The 22,052-nt window shown below is 40.3% G+C and overlaps 1 protein-coding gene and 1 long non-coding RNA gene across 2 annotated transcripts; both read left to right on the top strand.

The window, feature by feature from the left end:
* The first annotated feature begins 264 nt into the window (after positions 1–264).
* On the top strand, positions 265–2,379 carry LOC129114826 (uncharacterized). The gene is made up of 4 exons (XM_054626731.1): positions 265–306; positions 1,361–1,480; positions 1,675–2,024; positions 2,163–2,379. Exons 1-4 carry the CDS (start codon positions 265–267, stop codon positions 2,377–2,379), a joined length of 729 nt encoding a protein of 242 aa, XP_054482706.1.
* Positions 2,380–16,115: 13,736 nt separating this feature from the next.
* LOC129114822 (uncharacterized) lies at positions 16,116–17,272 on the top strand. Its single transcript, XR_008532712.1, has 3 exons — positions 16,116–16,219; positions 16,757–16,871; positions 17,184–17,272. It is a non-coding gene; the product is annotated as an uncharacterized LOC129114822 (long non-coding RNA).
* Positions 17,273–22,052: the final 4,780 nt, after the last annotated feature.

The raw sequence follows: 22,052 nt of genomic DNA, 5'->3' as shown, positions 1-22,052 counted from the left end.
TACTATATGATCATTCAGACGCATACAAATAAAAAAGACATTCACGTTTATATTCTATATAATTATTCCAGGGACATGCAGCAGAGCATCATTAATAAATCAATATATAATGATATAAAGACTAAAACAACATTTTTTAGCAGCAATAAGACTGAGCACGCAGTCAGATGTGGAGATAGATATTTAGATATGGACTTGATCTCAGGCTGGTGGGATAAAACATTAGATTACTGAGGTGAGATGTGATGGAGACACAGACACAAAATGGACGCGGAGGATTCCATGGTTGCTATGGTTTCTCTTCAGGTACATCGTTTATATGCGATCGTCATTTAAACACAAACAACAACTCAAGCGGTCAACAAAAGTTTTTTCTCTTGAACTCGAAATATTTTTGCAAATTACCTCTTCTACTGCAGACTTCTTCCTTCCTGACAAGAACTAAAGACTCACAGAGACTGACGAGAGCGACTAAACTAACTTCCATCATGGAAAATGTGAGATTTGAACACTTTGAAAATCGACATTGTTTTCTATGTGTTTTACCGTCGAGACTTTCAGATATGTCAAAGTGAACTGATCATCGTCTCTGTCATGATCACTCCTCCACCCCGGGGGGTCACACACAGGAAACATACGATAATACACTGTGTTATGAATAATGGAGGAGACGGTCGTTGTTACTGTAATGATTTACACTGTTAGAAGGCTGCTGGACTAAAGTACTGAACTGTACAGGATACATCTGTTTAGTAAAAAAAGACCAAAACTCACTCATTAATCAATCTAAATCACTGCTTTACTGTACATCAATGTTTTCATTATAGTCTTATATATATAATATATTATATCACAAAACAATTATCGTTTATCGTAAACAGGTGTGATCATATTATTACATCTATATAATGTGCAGCACTAAAGCACAATATCAACTGTGTTGTTTCCTGACCTAGATGTCCTTTCTTTAGAAGGTTTTAATACCAAAACTCTTTCAGTTTTGTGGTTAGATGTTGCATATTCCTAAAATAATGATTTTAATCAGGCTACTAGAGCAAATCTGTGGTCGGCTAATATTTAAGCACAGAAAACCTGTCCACACTCCTTTACTTTCCAATAATGTTTTATAAGAGGCTAGTATTTTATTCATATAAATCTATAATGAATTATATAGCAAATGTATGGTAATAAGGCCATATATATTATATAGGGCTGATAGACCCACTATGCTTGTGAGAATACATGACTTGTTTTAGGGAGCATTTCAGTCCTTTTCTTTTTGAGAAAATGGAGAAATGCCAGATGTTGGTTTTACTGTACTTGTTAAGCCTCATTCTAACATGAGTGTGTGTTGTTGCAGTGTGAAGTTCCCGTTCTCCTGACTGACAGCCAGACAGGAAGGAGAATCTCTGCTCGCCAGGCAGAGAGCGTGAGGAGGCCCTCAGCCTGCAGACAGTGTGCATGCTGCAGGGACGACCAGGTGAGACATTCCCACATTGTAAAATAAATTTCACCTTAGAATCCTGTAACGAGGACAGAATTTGTGAAGGGTGTTTTATTTTGACAAAGTTGTCCTCTGCAGTGTATCTGATGTAGATTTTCCTCTTGTGAGACTGTAAAAGTATGTTGTTTCGTAAGAAGCTTACTGACATCCTCTCATGTGTTGATGACCAGGGGCCGACTCTAAAGAGAAAGCGCCGGCTCTCTGCTGCTACTGGAGACCTTCCCCAGAAGAGGAAGCGCACCTCCGTGGCCCGTCCCCTGCCTGAACATCCAGAGGTTTTGGACAGTGTCCCCACTCCGCAGCCCTCCACTCCTGCTCGTGACGTTCCAGGGTCTTTGGATTTGGTCCTGAAGCCTCGAGCCACCATCCCACCTGATGACCTTCCAGTAGTCCCCAGTGTGGCCCCCAGCCTCCAGCCCTCCACTGCTCCACTGCACCACGACGGCCCTCTGAAGATACTCAACCTTTCAGTAGACGGGTACCAGCAGCTCTACCACGAGGTTGTTGATGATATGCTGAGGTACGTTGTGTCAAAAATCTGTGATAATTATCTAATTTTACATTCACTTCAAAATGTATTGGTTCATTTGTCCACGTACCAACATTTAAATCACATATGACATTATGATTTAATTTCCAATTCTTCCTCTGCTTACAGGTTCAAGAACGGCCGTCTGCGTCCATACAGTCTAGACCTGGGACGCATCCTCAAGCAGAAGCTGTGGGAGAGACTGGACCGTCCTCTGTTTACCCAAACAGTCAACGGAGACGGACTGGTGAACGTGGAGGTCTCCTACCGGGTTGGAGTCTATCCTCCTCTTTACGAGGTGGACACTTCAGGGGAACCAAGACCGGGGACCCCACCAAAGAGCTAAGAACTCTGTTATGATCAATTAAGATCAGATCTGTACATAATATTGCAAATAAGTTTAAGAACTGTAGTTTTAAGTTTTATTAAGTATTTTTAAGTTAAGTATTGTAGTTTTAAGTTTTAGTACGTTAGTTTTAAGTTAAGTATTGTAGTTCTAAGTTAAGTGTCGTAGTTTAAGTTAAGTATTATTGTGTTAAGTTTAGTATTTAGGTTTCAAGTTTAAGTATTTTAGGCTTAAGTTAAGATTTGGAGTTTAAGTTAAGTATCGTAGTTTAAGTTAAGTATCGTAGTATAAGTTTTAGTTTTGTAGTTTTAAGTTAAGTTTTAGTATCTTAAGTTTAAGTTAAGGATTGTAGTTTTAAGTTAAGTATTGTTGTTTTAAGTTTTAGTACATTAGTTTTAAGTTAAGATTTGTAGTTTAAGTTAAGTATCGTAGTTTAAGTTAAGTATCGTAGTATAAGTTTTAGTTAAGTATTGTAATTTAAGTTAAGTTTCGTAGTTTTAAGTTTTAGTATTGTAGATTTAAGTTAAGTATTCTTAAAAAGTTTTATCAGTTTTTTAATCAGTAAATGCAGCCTTTGTTAACCAACTCTGTTATCCAGCTTCAGCCTCAACAGGGACCAAAAGCACCTGCCAGGACAGGACAGCCCCTACAAACATCTGAAGTACTATCCTCCACCCTCCTCCTACAACCGCTACCATCCAACCTCCAGCCAGACATCCACCTGAGAAATCACAAACTCCTCTCCACCTTCAGCCTCTTTCACTCTGCCACAGATCCAACCTCTGCTTCCAGCCGACAATAGCCATCTGTTGCCTCGACCCAACTGCTGCCCCATGCTCCACCCACAGATCCTGGAAGGTAGCTAGGGACAGATCTCCACCTACAGCCTCTGAAGTGTCGTGCTCCAAACAAGCTGCATCAACAACTTCCATTGACCATTTTTCCACCTGCTCCACCAGCTGCAACTTCCGCCAGCCTCCACCTGTAGCCTTTGCCAGCAAACTGAGGTGCCGCCTCCACCTGCAGATTCTGGCACACCGCTGCCGCTAAAACCTCCACCTACAGCCTCTGCCATAACATGCAGCTGCCGCCTCCACCTGCAGATTCTGATTCTGCCTCTGCCATAACCTGCAGCTGCCGCCTCCACCTGCCAGACAGCTGCCATTCAAACCTCCACCCACAGCCTCTGCCATAACCTGCAGCTGCCGCCTCCACCTGCAGATTGTGGCAGACAGCTGCCATTCAAACCTCCACCCACAGCCTCTGCCTTAACCTGCAGCTGCCACCTCCACCTGCAGATTGTGGCAGACAGCTGCCATTCAAACCTCCACCCACAGCCTCTGCCATAACCTGCAGCTGCCGCCTCCACCTGCAGATTGTGGCAGACAGCTGCCATTCAGATTGTGGCAGACCTCCATTCAAACCCACCCAGCCTCTGCCATAACCTGCAGCTGCCGCCTCCACCTGCAGATTTATGGCAGACAGCTGCCATTCAGACCTCCACCCACAGCCTCTGCCGTAACCTGCAGCTGCCGCCTCCAACTGCAGATTCTAGCGGAAGGCTGTAGACTGAACCTCCACCTACAGTTATCAACTTGCAGCCCCGCCTCCACCTGAAGATCCTTGAAGACAGCTGCAGCCTGAACCTCCACCTAAAGACATCACCGAGCACCTCCGCCTCCACCTGAAGATTCGGCCAGACAACTGTACCTCCACTTACAGCCTACTCCATCATCCTGGACACCTCCAACCTGTTGACATGTGAAGACCTAAGAGTGGAACAGAAGGGACCAGAGACACACTGGTAAATAGAACATTTGAGATAACATGTAAAGAGTGTCTCAGTGTCTAGCCATGTATTTTAAGTTCATGTGGACTTCAGAAATGATCAAGCCTGTAGAAGTGATTAATTGAAAACAAGGATGTTATATATTTGAGTGATCATCTTAAAACAATATCTGACGTGGAAACTATTCATGAAAGGAAAGACCTGAAATGTTAGAAAGTCTGATTCCATTCTGAATGTAGATACTCCTAAAATTGACTCTTATTGTTATCTTTTTTTAATGGAGGTTTGGTTATTCATGGTGTTTTAATACAACACATTTTCTTTGTGGGTTTCTCCAGACGCTGTTGGACTTCACACATCCAGATCTACCAGGAGTTGATCTAGGGCCGTCAGGACAAATCCTTCTACAACACGAGCCGTGTTCCAGAGATGTTTATTCTTCCTCCACATTCACCACCAACTCCTGCTCTTCATCCAAAATGAGAACGCCCCTCCCCATCTCTGTTCCCCACCATCAGTTTCTCCCAAAGCAAGTTACTGGAGATCTGAAAGCAGAGACGCTCCAACCAAAGCTCCCTAAAAATAATTTGCTCCTTATTGTGTACGTGTGAACCTTTGCACTGATGTTCATTAAATTAAATCATTGTCTTATCAGATCAGTCTTGTTTGTGTCACCAGGTATTCACATAAATACAGATACATTCATATCAGAGATCCAAGTAAATTTGTGTAACATCATATTTTTCCTCACACTTTTCACAATCTTCTTTTCAAGAGGAAAAAAACATCGCAAATATACATATAAATGTTTATTTTAAAACACTTTGTTTATTTCTTCCATAGATTTCTCCTAAATTCATTAGATAATGCCTTATTTTGCATATTAAGCATTTCCGATAACTTATAATACAAAACATAGTTGTATTATTGTAAGTAATCTATTGTGGAAGTTTCATGGTGAAATCTATTAGATATACTAGTTTTAACCTATTGCATTTCACAATCATATCTTTAAAGGCTGTTTTCTCAAAATGGCTTTTCTTCTCATACTTTGAGACAGTAATCTCCACTTCAGTAACTCTAACGTACAACAAAAAAGGTTTTTACAGAGGGGTTTGTTCATTTATTCTTAAAAACCTGGACGAACATTTTTTTTATGGCTGTTGACAGTATTTTCTGATTTATATAGTGATGCAAATTTAGATCCCAAATCAATATGTAAAAAAAGAGTTTGACTCTATTTTCTCAACAAAATGAAACAATAGTTTTGAACCTGGCTTCATCCAGATTTCAGAAATGTGTTCCAGAAACTTTTACAATTCGAAACATATTTAATGAGATTGTTCCTAATTTGCATATCTAAACAAAACATTTCAGGAAAATTGTAATAGAAAAATATATTGTCTTTATGTAAATATTCAACTGGAGAAGTTTCATGGTGATATCTGTCTTTTCTACCCTATTCACCTGTAGTGTTGTCCCTTAATGAAAAAGTAAATGACTCATTAAAAGGCATTTCATTCGTGCTTATTAAGGATGACTCATCAGAAAGTGGTTCCCAAAAACTTAAGCCATCAGTATAATTTGAAAGATGCAATACAATATTAACTATTTATAATTACCGAAACTATATGTGGGCAGGTTCATTATTTACCAAAGAATCCAGTTTGATATCAGACCTCATGTTTCAGGAGTTAACCTCCAAAATATAAAGTGGTGAATAAATGACCACATGGTGGTGCTATCACATCAAAAATCACTTGTTCCCTTCATGGTCTAACTTTTCAACAAATGTTGATAAAGTCTGATGTTTTTTAGATATCCTGGGAACAAACAAACAATCAGGACCAAATAGCCTATATCTACTTTATGTGCCTGTCTGTGAAATAAACATTTGCAGTATTTTTACTATCAGAATCAGCTTTATTGGCCATGTATGCCCACACAACCTGCACACTCAGGTTTCTCAACATAAATGCACAGAAATAGATAAAAAAAAAAAAAAACAAGAACAATAAGAACAACAAAGTTAAGCATAAACCTTTAACAGCTATGTATAAATTAAATATAAATATATATACAAATGTATTCATATGAACATAAAACACAACAACAAAAACAATGAAATGGAGAAAATAGTGCAATGATGCAGAGTGCAAAGACGCTTGAATAAATATGGAAAGATTGTCAAAGGATACTTTATATGCATGAGGTAGGCGGAATATGTATTTATATATCTGACACTGTAAGACTGATTAAGTTCTCATCATAGAGACTGCCAGTGGAAAGAAGCTGTTCTGGTGTCTGGTAGTTTTGGTGTACAGTGCTCTGTGGGGCCTACCAGAGGGGAGGAGTTGGAACTGGTTGTGTCCAGGGTGTGACGGGTCTGCAGAGATGTTTCCTGACTCTGGAGAAGTACAAATCCTGGTTCGAGGGCAGGCTGGGGTCAATGATTTTCTCTGCAGACCTGACAGTCCGTTGCAGTCTGTTCCTGTCCTGTTTGGTGGCCGATCCAAAGCAGACAGTGATGGAAGTGCAGGAGAAGCGGAGTAGAACTGCGTCAGCAGCTCCTGAGGCATGTTGAACTTCCTGAGCTGCTGCAGGGTACATCTTCTGCTGAGTCTTTTTCAGGATGGTGGCGATGATGGAGGCCCACTTTAGGTCCTGGGATATTGTGGATACCAGAAACCTGAACCCAAAATTGCCCTCCCTGACCAGTCCACTTTCATCTCCACAGTTTTGAGCTTGTTCACCTCCAGGTTGTTCTGAGCACACCAGAGGGCCAGATGTTCAACCTCCCGTCTGTACGCAGACTCATCACCGTCCCTGATGAGGCCCATGACCGTTGATGAGACTCCTGAAGTACAGTCGTTAGTGTAGAGGGAGAAGAGCAGTGGGCAGCTGTGATGTCCTTCAGGTGGGTCAACACCAGTCTATCGACTGATTTCATGACTTGTTATTTTCTTGTATTCCACCAATGAACAGTTCAACAACTAACCTGAGGTTGAAAATCTTTCCGGCGTGTTTTGCACCGTCGGGTAGTGGATGACTGCTGCTACACCTTCCTTAATAACTGACATGTCACTGCAGTTTTTCTCAATTGTTTACAGACATTTTCTGAAAGCAGACCTCGTACTCTCAGAACTCTACACACAAATCCAAAAACGCACACACAACACAAAACAAAACAAAACACAAATCTCCTGCTAAATTAAACTATTTATTCAAAGCAATGTTGTTTCACACACACACATAAACATACACCATCATGTGAATAGACATTTCTAAGAACTTATTGAAGAGAGATCAGACTTAACAGAGGCCATTATTGTAAAATAGGAAATCATAAATACAAGGGAACACTTGGACTGAATGTCCACTTTGCTCCATGAAGAGATAGATCTGTATAAAGCACATGTAGTCATGGTCACATTAACCTGTTGAGGAAACCAGAGAAAAAGTTAACCTCCTCGTCCTGCCCTCTGTGCATCTTTATATACCTGCTGCCTCCACGTTCCCATCAACAATAACAACAGAAGTATTTTGCATTGATTTTTTAAATATAATTTGTATATGATGAAGAAATAGCGATGACGATCTCTCTCCTTCATGAGTTTATAGAGATTCATTGGACTTATACAAGCTACTGACTAAAAGACTTCTCTTTGTTATGATGTTATTTAACTACATGTGTACCATGTTATTTAAGAGTGATGATTAAATAGGAATTAAAAAAAATGTCAGCAGTCTAAACCAACATCACGTCATTCATATGGAGGAGAGTTCTGGCTGATTCTATTACAAAAATGACATATTATTATCATTGTAATAATTACTATATGATCATTCAGACGCATACAAATAAAAAAGACATTCACGTTTATATTCTATATAATTATTCCAGGGACATGCAGCAGAGCATCATTAATAAATCAATATATAATGATATAAAGACTAAAACAACATTTTTTAGCAGCAATAAGACTGAGCACGCAGTCAGATGTGGAGATAGATATTTAGATATGGACTTGATCTCAGGCTGGTGGGATAAAACATTAGATTACTGAGGTGAGATGTGATGGAGACACAGACACAAAATGGACGCGGAGGATTCCATGGTTGCTATGGTTTCTCTTCAGGTACATCGTTTATATGCGATCGTCATTTAAACACAAACAACAACTCAAGCGGTCAACAAAAGTTTTTTCTCTTGAACTCGAAATATTTTTGCAAATTACCTCTTCTACTGCAGACTTCTTCCTTCCTGACAAGAACTAAAGACTCACAGAGACTGACGAGAGCGACTAAACTAACTTCCATCATGGAAAATGTGAGATTTGAACACTTTGAAAATCGACATTGTTTTCTATGTGTTTTACCGTCGAGACTTTCAGATATGTCAAAGTGAACTGATCATCGTCTCTGTCATGATCACTCCTCCACCCCGGGGGGTCACACACAGGAAACATACGATAATACACTGTGTTATGAATAATGGAGGAGACGGTCGTTGTTACTGTAATGATTTACACTGTTAGAAGGCTGCTGGACTAAAGTACTGAACTGTACAGGATACATCTGTTTAGTAAAAAAAGACCAAAACTCACTCATTAATCAATCTAAATCACTGCTTTACTGTACATCAATGTTTTCATTATAGTCTTATATATATAATATATTATATCACAAAACAATTATCGTTTATCGTAAACAGGTGTGATCATATTATTACATCTATATAATGTGCAGCACTAAAGCACAATATCAACTGTGTTGTTTCCTGACCTAGATGTCCTTTCTTTAGAAGGTTTTAATACCAAAACTCTTTCAGTTTTGTGGTTAGATGTTGCATATTCCTAAAATAATGATTTTAATCAGGCTACTAGAGCAAATCTGTGGTCGGCTAATATTTAAGCACAGAAAACCTGTCCACACTCCTTTACTTTCCAATAATGTTTTATAAGAGGCTAGTATTTTATTCATATAAATCTATAATGAATTATATAGCAAATGTATGGTAATAAGGCCATATATATTATATAGGGCTGATAGACCCACTATGCTTGTGAGAATACATGACTTGTTTTAGGGAGCATTTCAGTCCTTTTCTTTTTGAGAAAATGGAGAAATGCCAGATGTTGGTTTTACTGTACTTGTTAAGCCTCATTCTAACATGAGTGTGTGTTGTTGCAGTGTGAAGTTCCCGTTCTCCTGACTGACAGCCAGACAGGAAGGAGAATCTCTGCTCGCCAGGCAGAGAGCGTGAGGAGGCCCTCAGCCTGCAGACAGTGTGCATGCTGCAGGGACGACCAGGTGAGACATTCCCACATTGTAAAATAAATTTCACCTTAGAATCCTGTAACGAGGACAGAATTTGTGAAGGGTGTTTTATTTTGACAAAGTTGTCCTCTGCAGTGTATCTGATGTAGATTTTCCTCTTGTGAGACTGTAAAAGTATGTTGTTTCGTAAGAAGCTTACTGACATCCTCTCATGTGTTGATGACCAGGGGCCGACTCTAAAGAGAAAGCGCCGGCTCTCTGCTGCTACTGGAGACCTTCCCCAGAAGAGGAGGAAGCGCACCTCCGTGGCCCGTCCCCTGCCTGAACATCCAGAGGTTTTGGACAGTGTCCCCACTCCGCAGCCCTCCACTCCTGCTCGTGACGTTCCAGGGTCTTTGGATTTGGTCCTGAAGCCTCGAGCCACCATCCCACCTGATGACCTTCCAGTAGTCCCCAGTGTGGCCCCCAGCCTCCAGCCCTCCACTGCTCCACTGCACCACGACGGCCCTCTGAAGATACTCAACCTTTCAGTAGACGGGTACCAGCAGCTCTACCACGAGGTTGTTGATGATATGCTGAGGTACGTTGTGTCAAAAATCTGTGATAATTATCTAATTTTACATTCACTTCAAAATGTATTGGTTCATTTGTCCACGTACCAACATTTAAATCACATATGACATTATGATTTAATTTCCAATTCTTCCTCTGCTTACAGGTTCAAGAACGGCCGTCTGCGTCCATACAGTCTAGACCTGGGACGCATCCTCAAGCAGAAGCTGTGGGAGAGACTGGACCGTCCTCTGTTTACCCAAACAGTCAACGGAGACGGACTGGTGAACGTGGAGGTCTCCTACCGGGTTGGAGTCTATCCTCCTCTTTACGAGGTGGACACTTCAGGGGAACCAAGACCGGGGACCCCACCAAAGAGCTAAGAACTCTGTTATGATCAATTAAGATCAGATCTGTACATAATATTGCAAATAAGTTTAAGAACTGTAGTTTTAAGTTTTATTAAGTATTTTTAAGTTAAGTATTGTAGTTTTAAGTTTTAGTACGTTAGTTTTAAGTTAAGTATTGTAGTTCTAAGTTAAGTGTCGTAGTTTAAGTTAAGTATTATTGTGTTAAGTTTAGTATTTAGGTTTCAAGTTTAAGTATTTTAGGCTTAAGTTAAGATTTGGAGTTTAAGTTAAGTATCGTAGTTTAAGTTAAGTATCGTAGTATAAGTTTTAGTTAAGTATTGTAATTTAAGTTAAGTTTCGTAGTTTTAAGTTTTAGTATTGTAGATTTAAGTTAAGTATTCTTAAAAAGTTTTATCAGTTTTTTAATCAGTAAATGCAGCCTTTGTTAACCAACTCTGTTATCCAGCTTCAGCCTCAACAGGGACCAAAAGCACCTGCCAGGACAGGACAGCCCCTACAAACATCTGAAGTACTATCCTCCACCCTCCTCCTACAACCGCTACCATCCAACCTCCAGCCAGACATCCACCTGAGAAATCACCAACTCCTCTCCACCTTCAGCCTCTTTCACTCTGCCACAGATCCAACCTCTGCTTCCAGCCGACAATAGCCATCTGTTGCCTCGACCCAACTGCTGCCCCATGCTCCACCCACAGATCCTGGAAGGTAGCTAGGGACAGATCTCCACCTACAGCCTCTGAAGTGTCGTGCTCCAAACAAGCTGCATCAACAACTTCCATTGACCATTTTTCCACCTGCTCCACCAGCTGCAACTTCCGCCAGCCTCCACCTGTAGCCTTTGCCAGCAAACTGAGGTGCCGCCTCCACCTGCAGATTCTGGCACACCGCTGCCGCTAAAACCTCCACCTACAGCCTCTGCCATAACATGCAGCTGCCGCCTCCACCTGCAGATTCTGGCAGACAGCTGCCATTCAAACCTCCACCCACAGCCTCTGCCATAACCTGCAGCTGCCGCCTCCACCTGCAGATTGTGGCAGACAGCTGCCATTCAAACCTCCACCTGCAGATTGTGGCAGACAGCTGCCATTCAAACCTCCACCCACAGCCTCTGCCATAACCTGCAGCTGCCGCCTCCACCTGCAGATTCTGGCAGACAGCTGCCATTCAAACCTCCACCCACAGCCTCTGCCTTAACCTGCAGCTGCCACCTCCACCTGCAGATTGTGGCAGACAGCTGCCATTCAAACCTCCACCCACAGCCTCTGCCATAACCTGCAGCTGCCGCCTCCACCTGCAGATTGTGGCAGACAGCTGCCATTCAAACCTCCACCCACAGCCTCTGCCATAACCTGCAGCTGCCGCCTCCACCTGCAGATTTATGGCAGACAGCTGCCATTCAGACCTCCACCCACAGCCTCTGCCGTAACCTGCAGCTGCCGCCTCCAACTGCAGATTCTAGCGGAAGGCTGTAGACTGAACCTCCACCTACAGTTATCAACTTGCAGCCCCGCCTCCACCTGAAGATCCTTGAAGACAGCTGCAGCCTGAACCTCCACCTAAAGACATCACCGAGCACCTCCGCCTCCACCTGAAGATTCGGCCAGACAACTGTACCTCCACTTACAGCCTACTCCATCATCCTGGACACCTCCAACCTGTTGACATGTGAAGACCTAAGAGTGGAACAGAAGGGACCAGAGACACACTGGTAAATAGAACATTTGAGATAACATGTAAAGAGTGTCTCAGTGTCTAGCCATGTATTTTAAGTTCATGTGGACTTCAGAAATGATCAAGCCTGTAGAAGTGATTAATTGAAAACAAGGATGTTATATATTTGAGTGATCATCTTAAAACAATATCTGACGTGGAAACTATTCATGAAAGGAAAGACCTGAAATGTTAGAAAGTCTGATTCCATTCTGAATGTAGATACTCCTAAAATTGACTCTTATTGTTATCTTTTTTTAATGGAGGTTTGGTTATTCATGGTGTTTTAATACAACACATTTTCTTTGTGGGTTTCTCCAGACGCTGTTGGACTTCACACATCCAGATCTACCAGGAGTTGATCTAGGGCCGTCAGGACAAATCCTTCTACAACACGAGCCGTGTTCCAGAGATGTTTATTCTTCCTCCACATTCACCACCAACTCCTGCTCTTCATCCAAAATGAGAACGCCCCTCCCCATCTCTGTTCCCCACCATCAGTTTCTCCCAAAGCAAGTTACTGGAGATCTGAAAGCAGAGACGCTCCAACCAAAGCTCCCTAAAAAATAATTTGCTCCTTATTGTGTACGTGTGAACCTTTGCACTGATGTTCATTAAATTAAATCATTGTCTTATCAGATCAGTCTTGTTTGTGTCACCAGGTATTCACATAAATACAGATACATTCATATCAGAGATCCAAGTAAATTTGTGTAACATCATATTTTTCCTCACACTTTTCACAATCTTCTTTTCAAGAGGAAAAAAACATCGCAAATATACATATAAATGTTTATTTTAAAACACTTTGTTTATTTCTTCCATAGATTTCTCCTAAATTCATTAGATAATGCCTTATTTTGCATATTAAGCATTTCCGATAACTTATAATACAAAACATAGTTGTATTATTGTAAGTAATCTATTGTGGAAGTTTCATGGTGAAATCTATTAGATATACTAGTTTTAACCTATTGCATTTCACAATCATATCTTTAAAGGCTGTTTTCTCAAAATGGCTTTTCTTCTCATACTTTGAGACAGTAATCTCCACTTCAGTAACTCTAACGTACAACAAAAAAGGTTTTTACAGAGGGGTTTGTTCATTTATTCTTAAAAACCTGGACGAACATTTTTTTTATGGCTGTTGACAGTATTTTCTGATTTATATAGTGATGCAAATTTAGATCCCAAATCAATATGTAAAAAAAGAGTTTGACTCTATTTTCTCAACAAAATGAAACAATAGTTTTGAACCTGGCTTCATCCAGATTTCAGAAATGTGTTCCAGAAACTTTTACAATTCGAAACATATTTAATGAGATTGTTCCTAATTTGCATATCTAAACAAAACATTTCAGGAAAATTGTAATAGAAAAATATATTGTCTTTATGTAAATATTCAACTGGAGAAGTTTCATGGTGATATCTGTCTTTTCTACCCTATTCACCTGTAGTGTTGTCCCTTAATGAAAAAGTAAATGACTCATTAAAAGGCATTTCATTCGTGCTTATTAAGGATGACTCATCAGAAAGTGGTTCCCAAAAACTTAAGCCATCAGTATAATTTGAAAGATGCAATACAATATTAACTATTTATAATTACCGAAACTATATGTGGGCAGGTTCATTATTTACCAAAGAATCCAGTTTGATATCAGACCTCATGTTTCAGGAGTTAACCTCCAAAATATAAAGTGGTGAATAAATGACCACATGGTGGTGCTATCACATCAAAAATCACTTGTTCCCTTCATGGTCTAACTTTTCAACAAATGTTGATAAAGTCTGATGTTTTTTAGATATCCTGGGAACAAACAAACAATCAGGACCAAATAGCCTATATCTACTTTATGTGCCTGTCTGTGAAATAAACATTTGCAGTATTTTTACTATCAGAATCAGCTTTATTGGCCATGTATGCCCACACAACCTGCACACTCAGGTTTCTCAACATAAATGCACAGAAATAGATAAAAAAAAAAAAACAAGAACAATAAGAACAACAAAGTTAAGCATAAACCTTTAACAGCTATGTATAAATTAAATATAAATATATATACAAATGTATTCATATGAACATAAAACACAACAACAAAAACAATGAAATGGAGAAAATAGTGCAATGATGCAGAGTGCAAAGACGCTTGAATAAATATGGAAAGATTGTCAAAGGATACTTTATATGCATGAGGTAGGCGGAATATGTATTTATATATCTGACACTGTAAGACTGATTAAGTTCTCATCATAGAGACTGCCAGTGGAAAGAAGCTGTTCTGGTGTCTGGTAGTTTTGGTGTACAGTGCTCTGTGGGGCCTACCAGAGGGGAGGAGTTGGAACTGGTTGTGTCCAGGGTGTGACGGGTCTGCAGAGATGTTTCCTGACTCTGGAGAAGTACAAATCCTGGTTCGAGGGCAGGCTGGGGTCAATGATTTTCTCTGCAGACCTGACAGTCCGTTGCAGTCTGTTCCTGTCCTGTTTGGTGGCCGATCCAAAGCAGACAGTGATGGAAGTGCAGGAGAAGCGGAGTAGAACTGCGTCAGCAGCTCCTGAGGCATGTTGAACTTCCTGAGCTGCTGCAGGGTACATCTTCTGCTGAGTCTTTTTCAGGATGGTGGCGATGATGGAGGCCCACTTTAGGTCCTGGGATATTGTGGATACCAGAAACCTGAACCCAAAATTGCCCTCCCTGACCAGTCCACTTTCATCTCCACAGTTTTGAGCTTGTTCACCTCCAGGTTGTTCTGAGCACACCAGAGGGCCAGATGTTCAACCTCCCGTCTGTACGCAGACTCATCACCGTCCCTGATGAGGCCCATGACCGTTGATGAGACTCCTGAAGTACAGTCGTTAGTGTAGAGGGAGAAGAGCAGTGGGCAGCTGTGATGTCCTTCAGGTGGGTCAACACCAGTCTATCGACTGATTTCATGACTTGTTATTTTCTTGTATTCCACCAATGAACAGTTCAACAACTAACCTGAGGTTGAAAATCTTTCCGGCGTGTTTTGCACCGTCGGGTAGTGGATGACTGCTGCTACACCTTCCTTAATAACTGACATGTCACTGCAGTTTTTCTCAATTGTTTACAGACATTTTCTGAAAGCAGACCTCGTACTCTCAGAACTCTACACACAAATCCAAAAACGCACACACAACACAAAACAAAACAAAACACAAATCTCCTGCTAAATTAAACTATTTATTCAAAGCAATGTTGTTTCACACACACACATAAACATACACCATCATGTGAATAGACATTTCTAAGAACTTATTGAAGAGAGATCAGACTTAACAGAGGCCATTATTGTAAAATAGGAAATCATAAATACAAGGGAACACTTGGACTGAATGTCCACTTTGCTCCATGAAGAGATAGATCTGTATAAAGCACATGTAGTCATGGTCACATTAACCTGTTGAGGAAACCAGAGAAAAAGTTAACCTCCTCGTCCTGCCCTCTGTGCATCTTTATATACCTGCTGCCTCCACGTTCCCATCAACAATAACAACAGAAGTATTTTGCATTGATTTTTTAAATATAATTTGTATATGATGAAGAAATAGCGATGACGATCTCTCTCCTTCATGAGTTTATAGAGATTCATTGGACTTATACAAGCTACTGACTAAAAGACTTCTCTTTGTTATGATGTTATTTAACTACATGTGTACCATGGACAACAGGTAGGTGTTATTCATTTGATTAAGTCAAAATTATTCGGAAAATATTCAGTGATATTACTGTACATATAATGTAAGCAAATGTAATACAATGCTGTTTTACACCAATAGCTAGTTGGCTAACATTAGCTACAGTGCTAGTACAGATTTGCTTGTTCCTAAATAGTGCATTTGATATTAGCTGTTGGCTGCCGTGCACTAGCTAAATAGCTCACTAACATAACGTTATCTACAACTTCACATTCGGTTGAAGCCGTGTTGTTTATAAGAGTGTCTAGTTGTGTAAGTTATCCTATTAGCATGTTGGAGCACTCATTAGCGAAGTTCCGCCGCAATGCATTGTGGGACGTCGCGGCCATTTTAGGCCGCCACATGCAATGCAAACATAAGCAGTAGTTGTCTCAATTCAGTGAAATATAAAAGAAAAACGACATGCACACATGCTAGAAAGGTAAGAGGATTTACTCAGAAACGTTAAAGGAGCAAGATAACGTTATCTGTATTCGTTTATTATGTTGAACAGATCAATTAATATTTATCCTTGCTTTTACAATTTTCTGTCTACAAGTTACCAGAATCATTGGGCTAGCTAGACTTTGAGGTTATAGTCACATATTATATATAATATACACATAACAAGTATATTTATGAATTTGAATTATTTAAATAGTGATAAATTAACAAGTCAGTGAAGTCTTTGTGTTAACTTCTTGACTTTCTCCTACAACTCCTATTTTATTGTGGCTGTTGTGTTTAGAGATAAACCATGTACATGTTACACATGGATCTTTATGGCTTCACTGGAAGCATCTAGCCCTGGAATGTTGAAGATCAGAGTCAGTTTATGAACCATTTTATTTTTTTCCTTTTTGGATAGCTACTGTGGTTCTGGTAACTGCTCGAAACAGATCATGAGACAGTCAATAGGGATGCTGTTCTTGCATGTTGGGTTACTGTGTAAGGTTTATGATGTCCAAATCACTTTCAGGGAGCCATGTCAACCCGGAAAAAAAGAATAAAGCCTGTTGAGGAAGCAACATCATTCATTCTGCTCTCAAAGGACAAGCCAGGAATTGAAGGAAAATACATCGATAGCGAAAAAGGTAGAAGGCAGCAGATCATATTACACCAGTTCATTTCTCTCTACTTTTCTTTCACATACACACAAAAAAAATAACTTGTTTAATATTTGTGGTTAAAAGCTGTTATTTAGCTGCTGTTTTTGTTGAATCCAATATAACCAGCTATGGTTAAAATTTGTATACGATTTTATTGTAAATGGTTACAATATATATTTATTTTTATGGTTATTCATTTATCAGAGATGTGGATGAATCTCTATGTCAAAGAATGAGACGACAAAATATTTTTTGCAAATAAGTAAGAAAGCAATCTATTAATTTATGTACTTATAGGAAGAGGAGTTTTTGCTACCCAGCCCATCGAACCAGGTGCCTTTGTCGTGGAGTATAAAGGAGACCTTATATCGGTGGAGGAATGCCAGTCAAGACAATACTCTGAGACGGAGAGTACATTTCTTTTTGAGTTTGAATGGCAGAAACATCGCTATTGGTGAGCATTCCGGAAATGTGCAATTTGTAGATTTTTTGGAAAGTTGTTAAATAAAGCAGCAAAATTAGCTGTGATTCAATTAGGGTTTTCTGGGCCAATTACTGCTCACCGATTGCTGATCTCAGTATCACTGAATGTTTAAGTAATTATTGATTTATTTAATTTGTTCTTGACATTGGATAATAACCTACCATGCTTTGAGTCACATTTAAAGTTAATATAGTTAAGTTTGCAGAACCTGACCCAACACTTATTGCGATTTGCAATAAGAAGACAGGACGTATACTTAAAAATCCTAAGTGGGGTTAACCGCCCTGCCTCCCATTAGTTTTTTTTGTAACTTGACATTTTGGGGCTAATATAGTACATTTTCTGTGTTAGGACTAGGGATGGGCATTCGATTAAGTTGTCTTAGTCGATCGTCGGGAGAATTAACGATAAATTAGTCGATTAATCGTTAATATTTTACATTAAAATTAGAAAATATATATATATTCAAAATGAAATGAAAATACAAATGGAGCGTGTTTTCCTCATTGGGATCATTATTATTAGATGAACAACTCAGTTAAACAGGATCCGTTCAATAGTTATGCGCTACTCTGCTCTAAGAATATGTTGGCAAAGGAGCATGCAGCTCGAAGCCGGTGCTCATAAACATAACTAAAAATAAACACAACCCAAGTTTCTTCCCAAAATAATAACAATAATAATATCAAAAAAACAATCATGTTGTAACTTAACCAACCAGTCTACGGATTTCTGTTCAGAAAGATGAGCATGTTGACATGCTCTGGGGTCAGACGCGACCGCAGCCTTGTGACCGTCAGTCCAGCCGCCGAAAACACCCGCTCTGAGGGGACCGACGTTGCCGTGATGCACAAATACCTCCGTGCTAACTTGGCAAGGCGGGGGAACAACTTTCCACAATCCAGGGGCTTCGATGCTAACCTCGCCTTGAGTGGTAGGCCTATAGTGCTCCCCAAGAAGTAATTTTTTAAATCATAAAGGCCTGATTCCACCGGACGCGTTACGGCAACGTTACGGCTGCGGCACGTCTTGGCCGCGGTCACCGCAGCAGATAGGTTCCACTCTAATCAATGAGACCATTTCCACCGGGCGCGGCTGCAGAACGTCTCAGCAACGTCCCAGGAGCGGCTCGCCGTGCCGCAGCGCTATCATTCCGTAGCATTTCTATTTTTGCCGCAAGCCGTTGCTGAACCGCGTCAATTTCAACAGAGCAGATCGAGCAGGGCAGGAAGTGAATACGTAAAAGCCATAAAGCATCCGGTCAATTTTCAAAATAAAACACAATACTCAGCTCATGTAGCCTATCACAACGTCATTTATGTACCAAATCATCCTTTTTATAAGGGCAATGGCCGGAAGGACAAAGCGTGGCATTTAATTGCAGTAGTTTTGGGAGTGGAAGGTGAGTACATTAGGTTTAGGATTATCGCGTGATCTCGTGATCTCGTGTGAATACGGCAGGCTCGCAAGGCAACGCTGCGCTGCCGTTACGCGCCCGGTGGAAATGCAAGCAGGGCAGAGCATAGATATATATAGAACACTAGATACGTCACGGCAATGTTGAGCTCCGGTCGGCTGACGGCCACCGCGGCGGCCATCTTGAATGGGTCAACCCGCTGCCTAGTGCATTACACCTTATGGAAAATTCATGCAAACATGTAGCAAATTTGAGCGGTGATGGCTCAGTGGATGACACTAAAAACATCATAGTTGATATTCCATGTTTGATTTTAAGTGGTAGGCAGATTTTTTTCCTCTATGTTATACAAGAAACACACTTTTTAACACAGGACATTTAACTTGCCACTGATTATATCTACTATCAGAAATGTTTCTGCTGGACTCAGATTAACATTTTATTTCTCAAAAAGTAAATATCTTATCCATTTAGCTTATAACTCTCAAACCACTCTAACACTGCATCACTCTGGACTAAGGTGACCAGATTTCTGAAATGAAAATCGGGGACATTTTCAATGCGGCGGTGAAAAATCTTTACATATTATCATTATGAAATAAAAAATGGGGACAAGTACTTTTTCATGTATTTTAACCAGCTTTTATTACACAAAAGGTCAGAGGCGCCATTAGGGGGCGAAAAGTTAGGACAATTCTGAGGGCCCGTGAATGACAGGGGCCCTGAAAAAAATATTAGAACATTAGTTATGTTAATAAAAAAACATCATTAATGGATTTTAACAGAAAATCTAATTTATATCAGTATGCAGAATGTTTCCTGCATGTCTTCACAGTGTTATATTATCACAGCTCAGTGTCAGTAGATATTGCAAAGTTAGTATCGGACTATAAGATAATTGAAGCCTTCACAGGTAGAGGTGTGGTTACAGAAACAGCACATGGTTGGCGTTGCCTGTGTGTGATGGTGGGACCCAGTGTGATATATTTTCATTGGGCCCAACATCCCTGGTGGAGCCCCTGCAAAAGATTAATAAATCAAAATATCAGCACCCACAAATATCATGTATCAGTAGTGCACAGCAGTGTCAAAAACACAAATATAGAATAATACATGAGAAAAAACATCTCTCTTCCAAAGTTAAGTGTCATGTGGAAAGACAGCTGCCAGACCAGTAGCTAGTAAATATCATCAAGATGTAATTAATAATAATTAATAATAATTACCATATGTTGGAAGCTCCAGTTCCAACAGATGGGCTGGCTCCCCTTGGAGGCTAGGGCAGTTCAGCTCCAGCTCAGGGTGGTCCATAATGTTTGCAATCAGAAGTCACCGGCATACCTTAAAAATCACTTCATAAGGAGTAGGGATGCCCAGGCTTACCACACCAGAGCTAGTAATGCTGACTTGTACTTGCCTAAGTTCAAAACAAACATTGGTAAGTGTACTCTCAAATATAGTGGAGTGGTGAACTGGAATAAATTACCTTTGGATATTAAGAGCATAGACATCTATCATTGTTTCAGAAAAAAGGTAGAATCCTTGCTCATGGTGAATTTAAATCATTAATAAGACTAAAATGTCTTCCTCCATGCGAGTTGTTGTCTGTTGGTGTTTGTCTATGTATGCACTTTGCACTTTAATACAGAAAGTAAGGGTTAGGGAAGATTATTTTATATGTTTAGTTCAGTCTTTTTTTTATGATATTTAATGTTTTGTTTTATGTGGATATATGTCCTGTCTTGTAACATCAGGGACCATGATGGAAATAAGTGCTTGCACTTTGTCATGTTTTTCTTTTATCCCTTGGATATGTCTTTATTCCAAATAAATCAAATCAAATCAAAAACATATAAAAAGATGTAAGTGGATCACATAATGGAACACATCCCCCTGGAGAAGGCTCTTCATCTCAGCTTTGCTCAGTTTGTACTTGTCTCCCTCCTTGGACGAGTAGGAGTGGAACACTTTGATCAGGCCTTCCATGGCGCTCTCCAGTTGGGAAGTCATCGTGTAGATAGCGTTGTCTGTTCAGATTCCTCAGTGTTTAGGTTATCAAGCGCTGGTGGACAAACTCCTCACCGCGACTCATCAATTAGAACCTGCCGTGTCCTGCAGAATGGATCACCTGCGGCGGTAAGAAGGCTGTACACAAAAGGTTGCAATCAAACAAAGAACAAATGGGTGACATCACCAACCATCCATCCACTGAGGAAGACAAAAATATCTTAGTCTTGTTAGCTTGAGTTAGGATGGATTTTTTGGTCAAAAGTTTCTACCCCCAACTGAATACTGAACTGATATTTATGACACAAAAGGTGGCAATCAAAAAAATGGGTGACATTACCGTGATCCCCTCATTCATCCACCTCCGCCTCAGGAGCCTGGGTAGAATAAGAGCAGAGAACATGAGAAAAACTGCAAGAACAGAGCCAATAGTAATAGGCTACTGTATTAAAATCAAAACCTACATTGATAAGGTGCACCCACAAAAGTCACTCATCAGGGGGACAGTTCCAGTATAGAAATTGGGCTCATATATTATCTGTTTCTCCTTCTATCTCCTCTCCTCTCTCACTTTGTCTCTCTGTCTCTCACTCTCCCTCTTTCCCACTTTCTCTCCCTCCCTCTCCTTACCTGATTTGCATATTTCTCAGAAGAATGTATTTTCTTCTGGATGGCTCTGTCTTTGGCCAGCATCTCCATAAACTCATCACAAGGGAGGTTGATGTTTGTCTTTACAATAAGTATGGCCTTGATGGAAGGAACAGTGAACCTATTTCTGCTGTCTGTCCATATGTCATTCATTTGAGAGAACACCCTCTCTACTGGTGCATTACTGCCGGGTAAGCACATGACAACAGACACTAATCTTGCCAGGTTAGTGTGCGGGATGTCATTTTCTTTGAAATGAGTAAATACGGTGCTCCATCTCTGACTGAGTGGTGTCTCAAATTCTCTCCATTTCAAGAGTGATTCCCCCTTTAGGAACTCTTGCAGGGCAGAAACCTCATCAAACAAATCATCTTCTTTGATTTTCACATTGGGGCACTTTTCCTGCAGTGTGGCTGTTGCCTTCTGGATCTCTTCGCGCAGAGGTTTCTTTTTTAAAAGGAGACAGTGCAAGTCATTTAAATTGTCTGTATGCTTTCCCCAAGCTTGCAAGTAGTTCACAGCCGTTGTGAAGAAAGACTCAGTTGTATTGAGAAAGTTTTCTCTCGTAATTGCTGCATCTTCCACGAGCTCTCCCAGCAGTCCTCTGGCC

This window comes from Anoplopoma fimbria, unplaced genomic scaffold (genome assembly GCF_027596085.1).
Source record: "Anoplopoma fimbria isolate UVic2021 breed Golden Eagle Sablefish unplaced genomic scaffold, Afim_UVic_2022 Un_contig_10410_pilon_pilon, whole genome shotgun sequence".
NCBI lineage: Eukaryota > Metazoa > Chordata > Actinopteri > Perciformes > Anoplopomatidae > Anoplopoma > Anoplopoma fimbria.
This window is presented reverse-complemented; position numbering and strand designations above follow the sequence as displayed.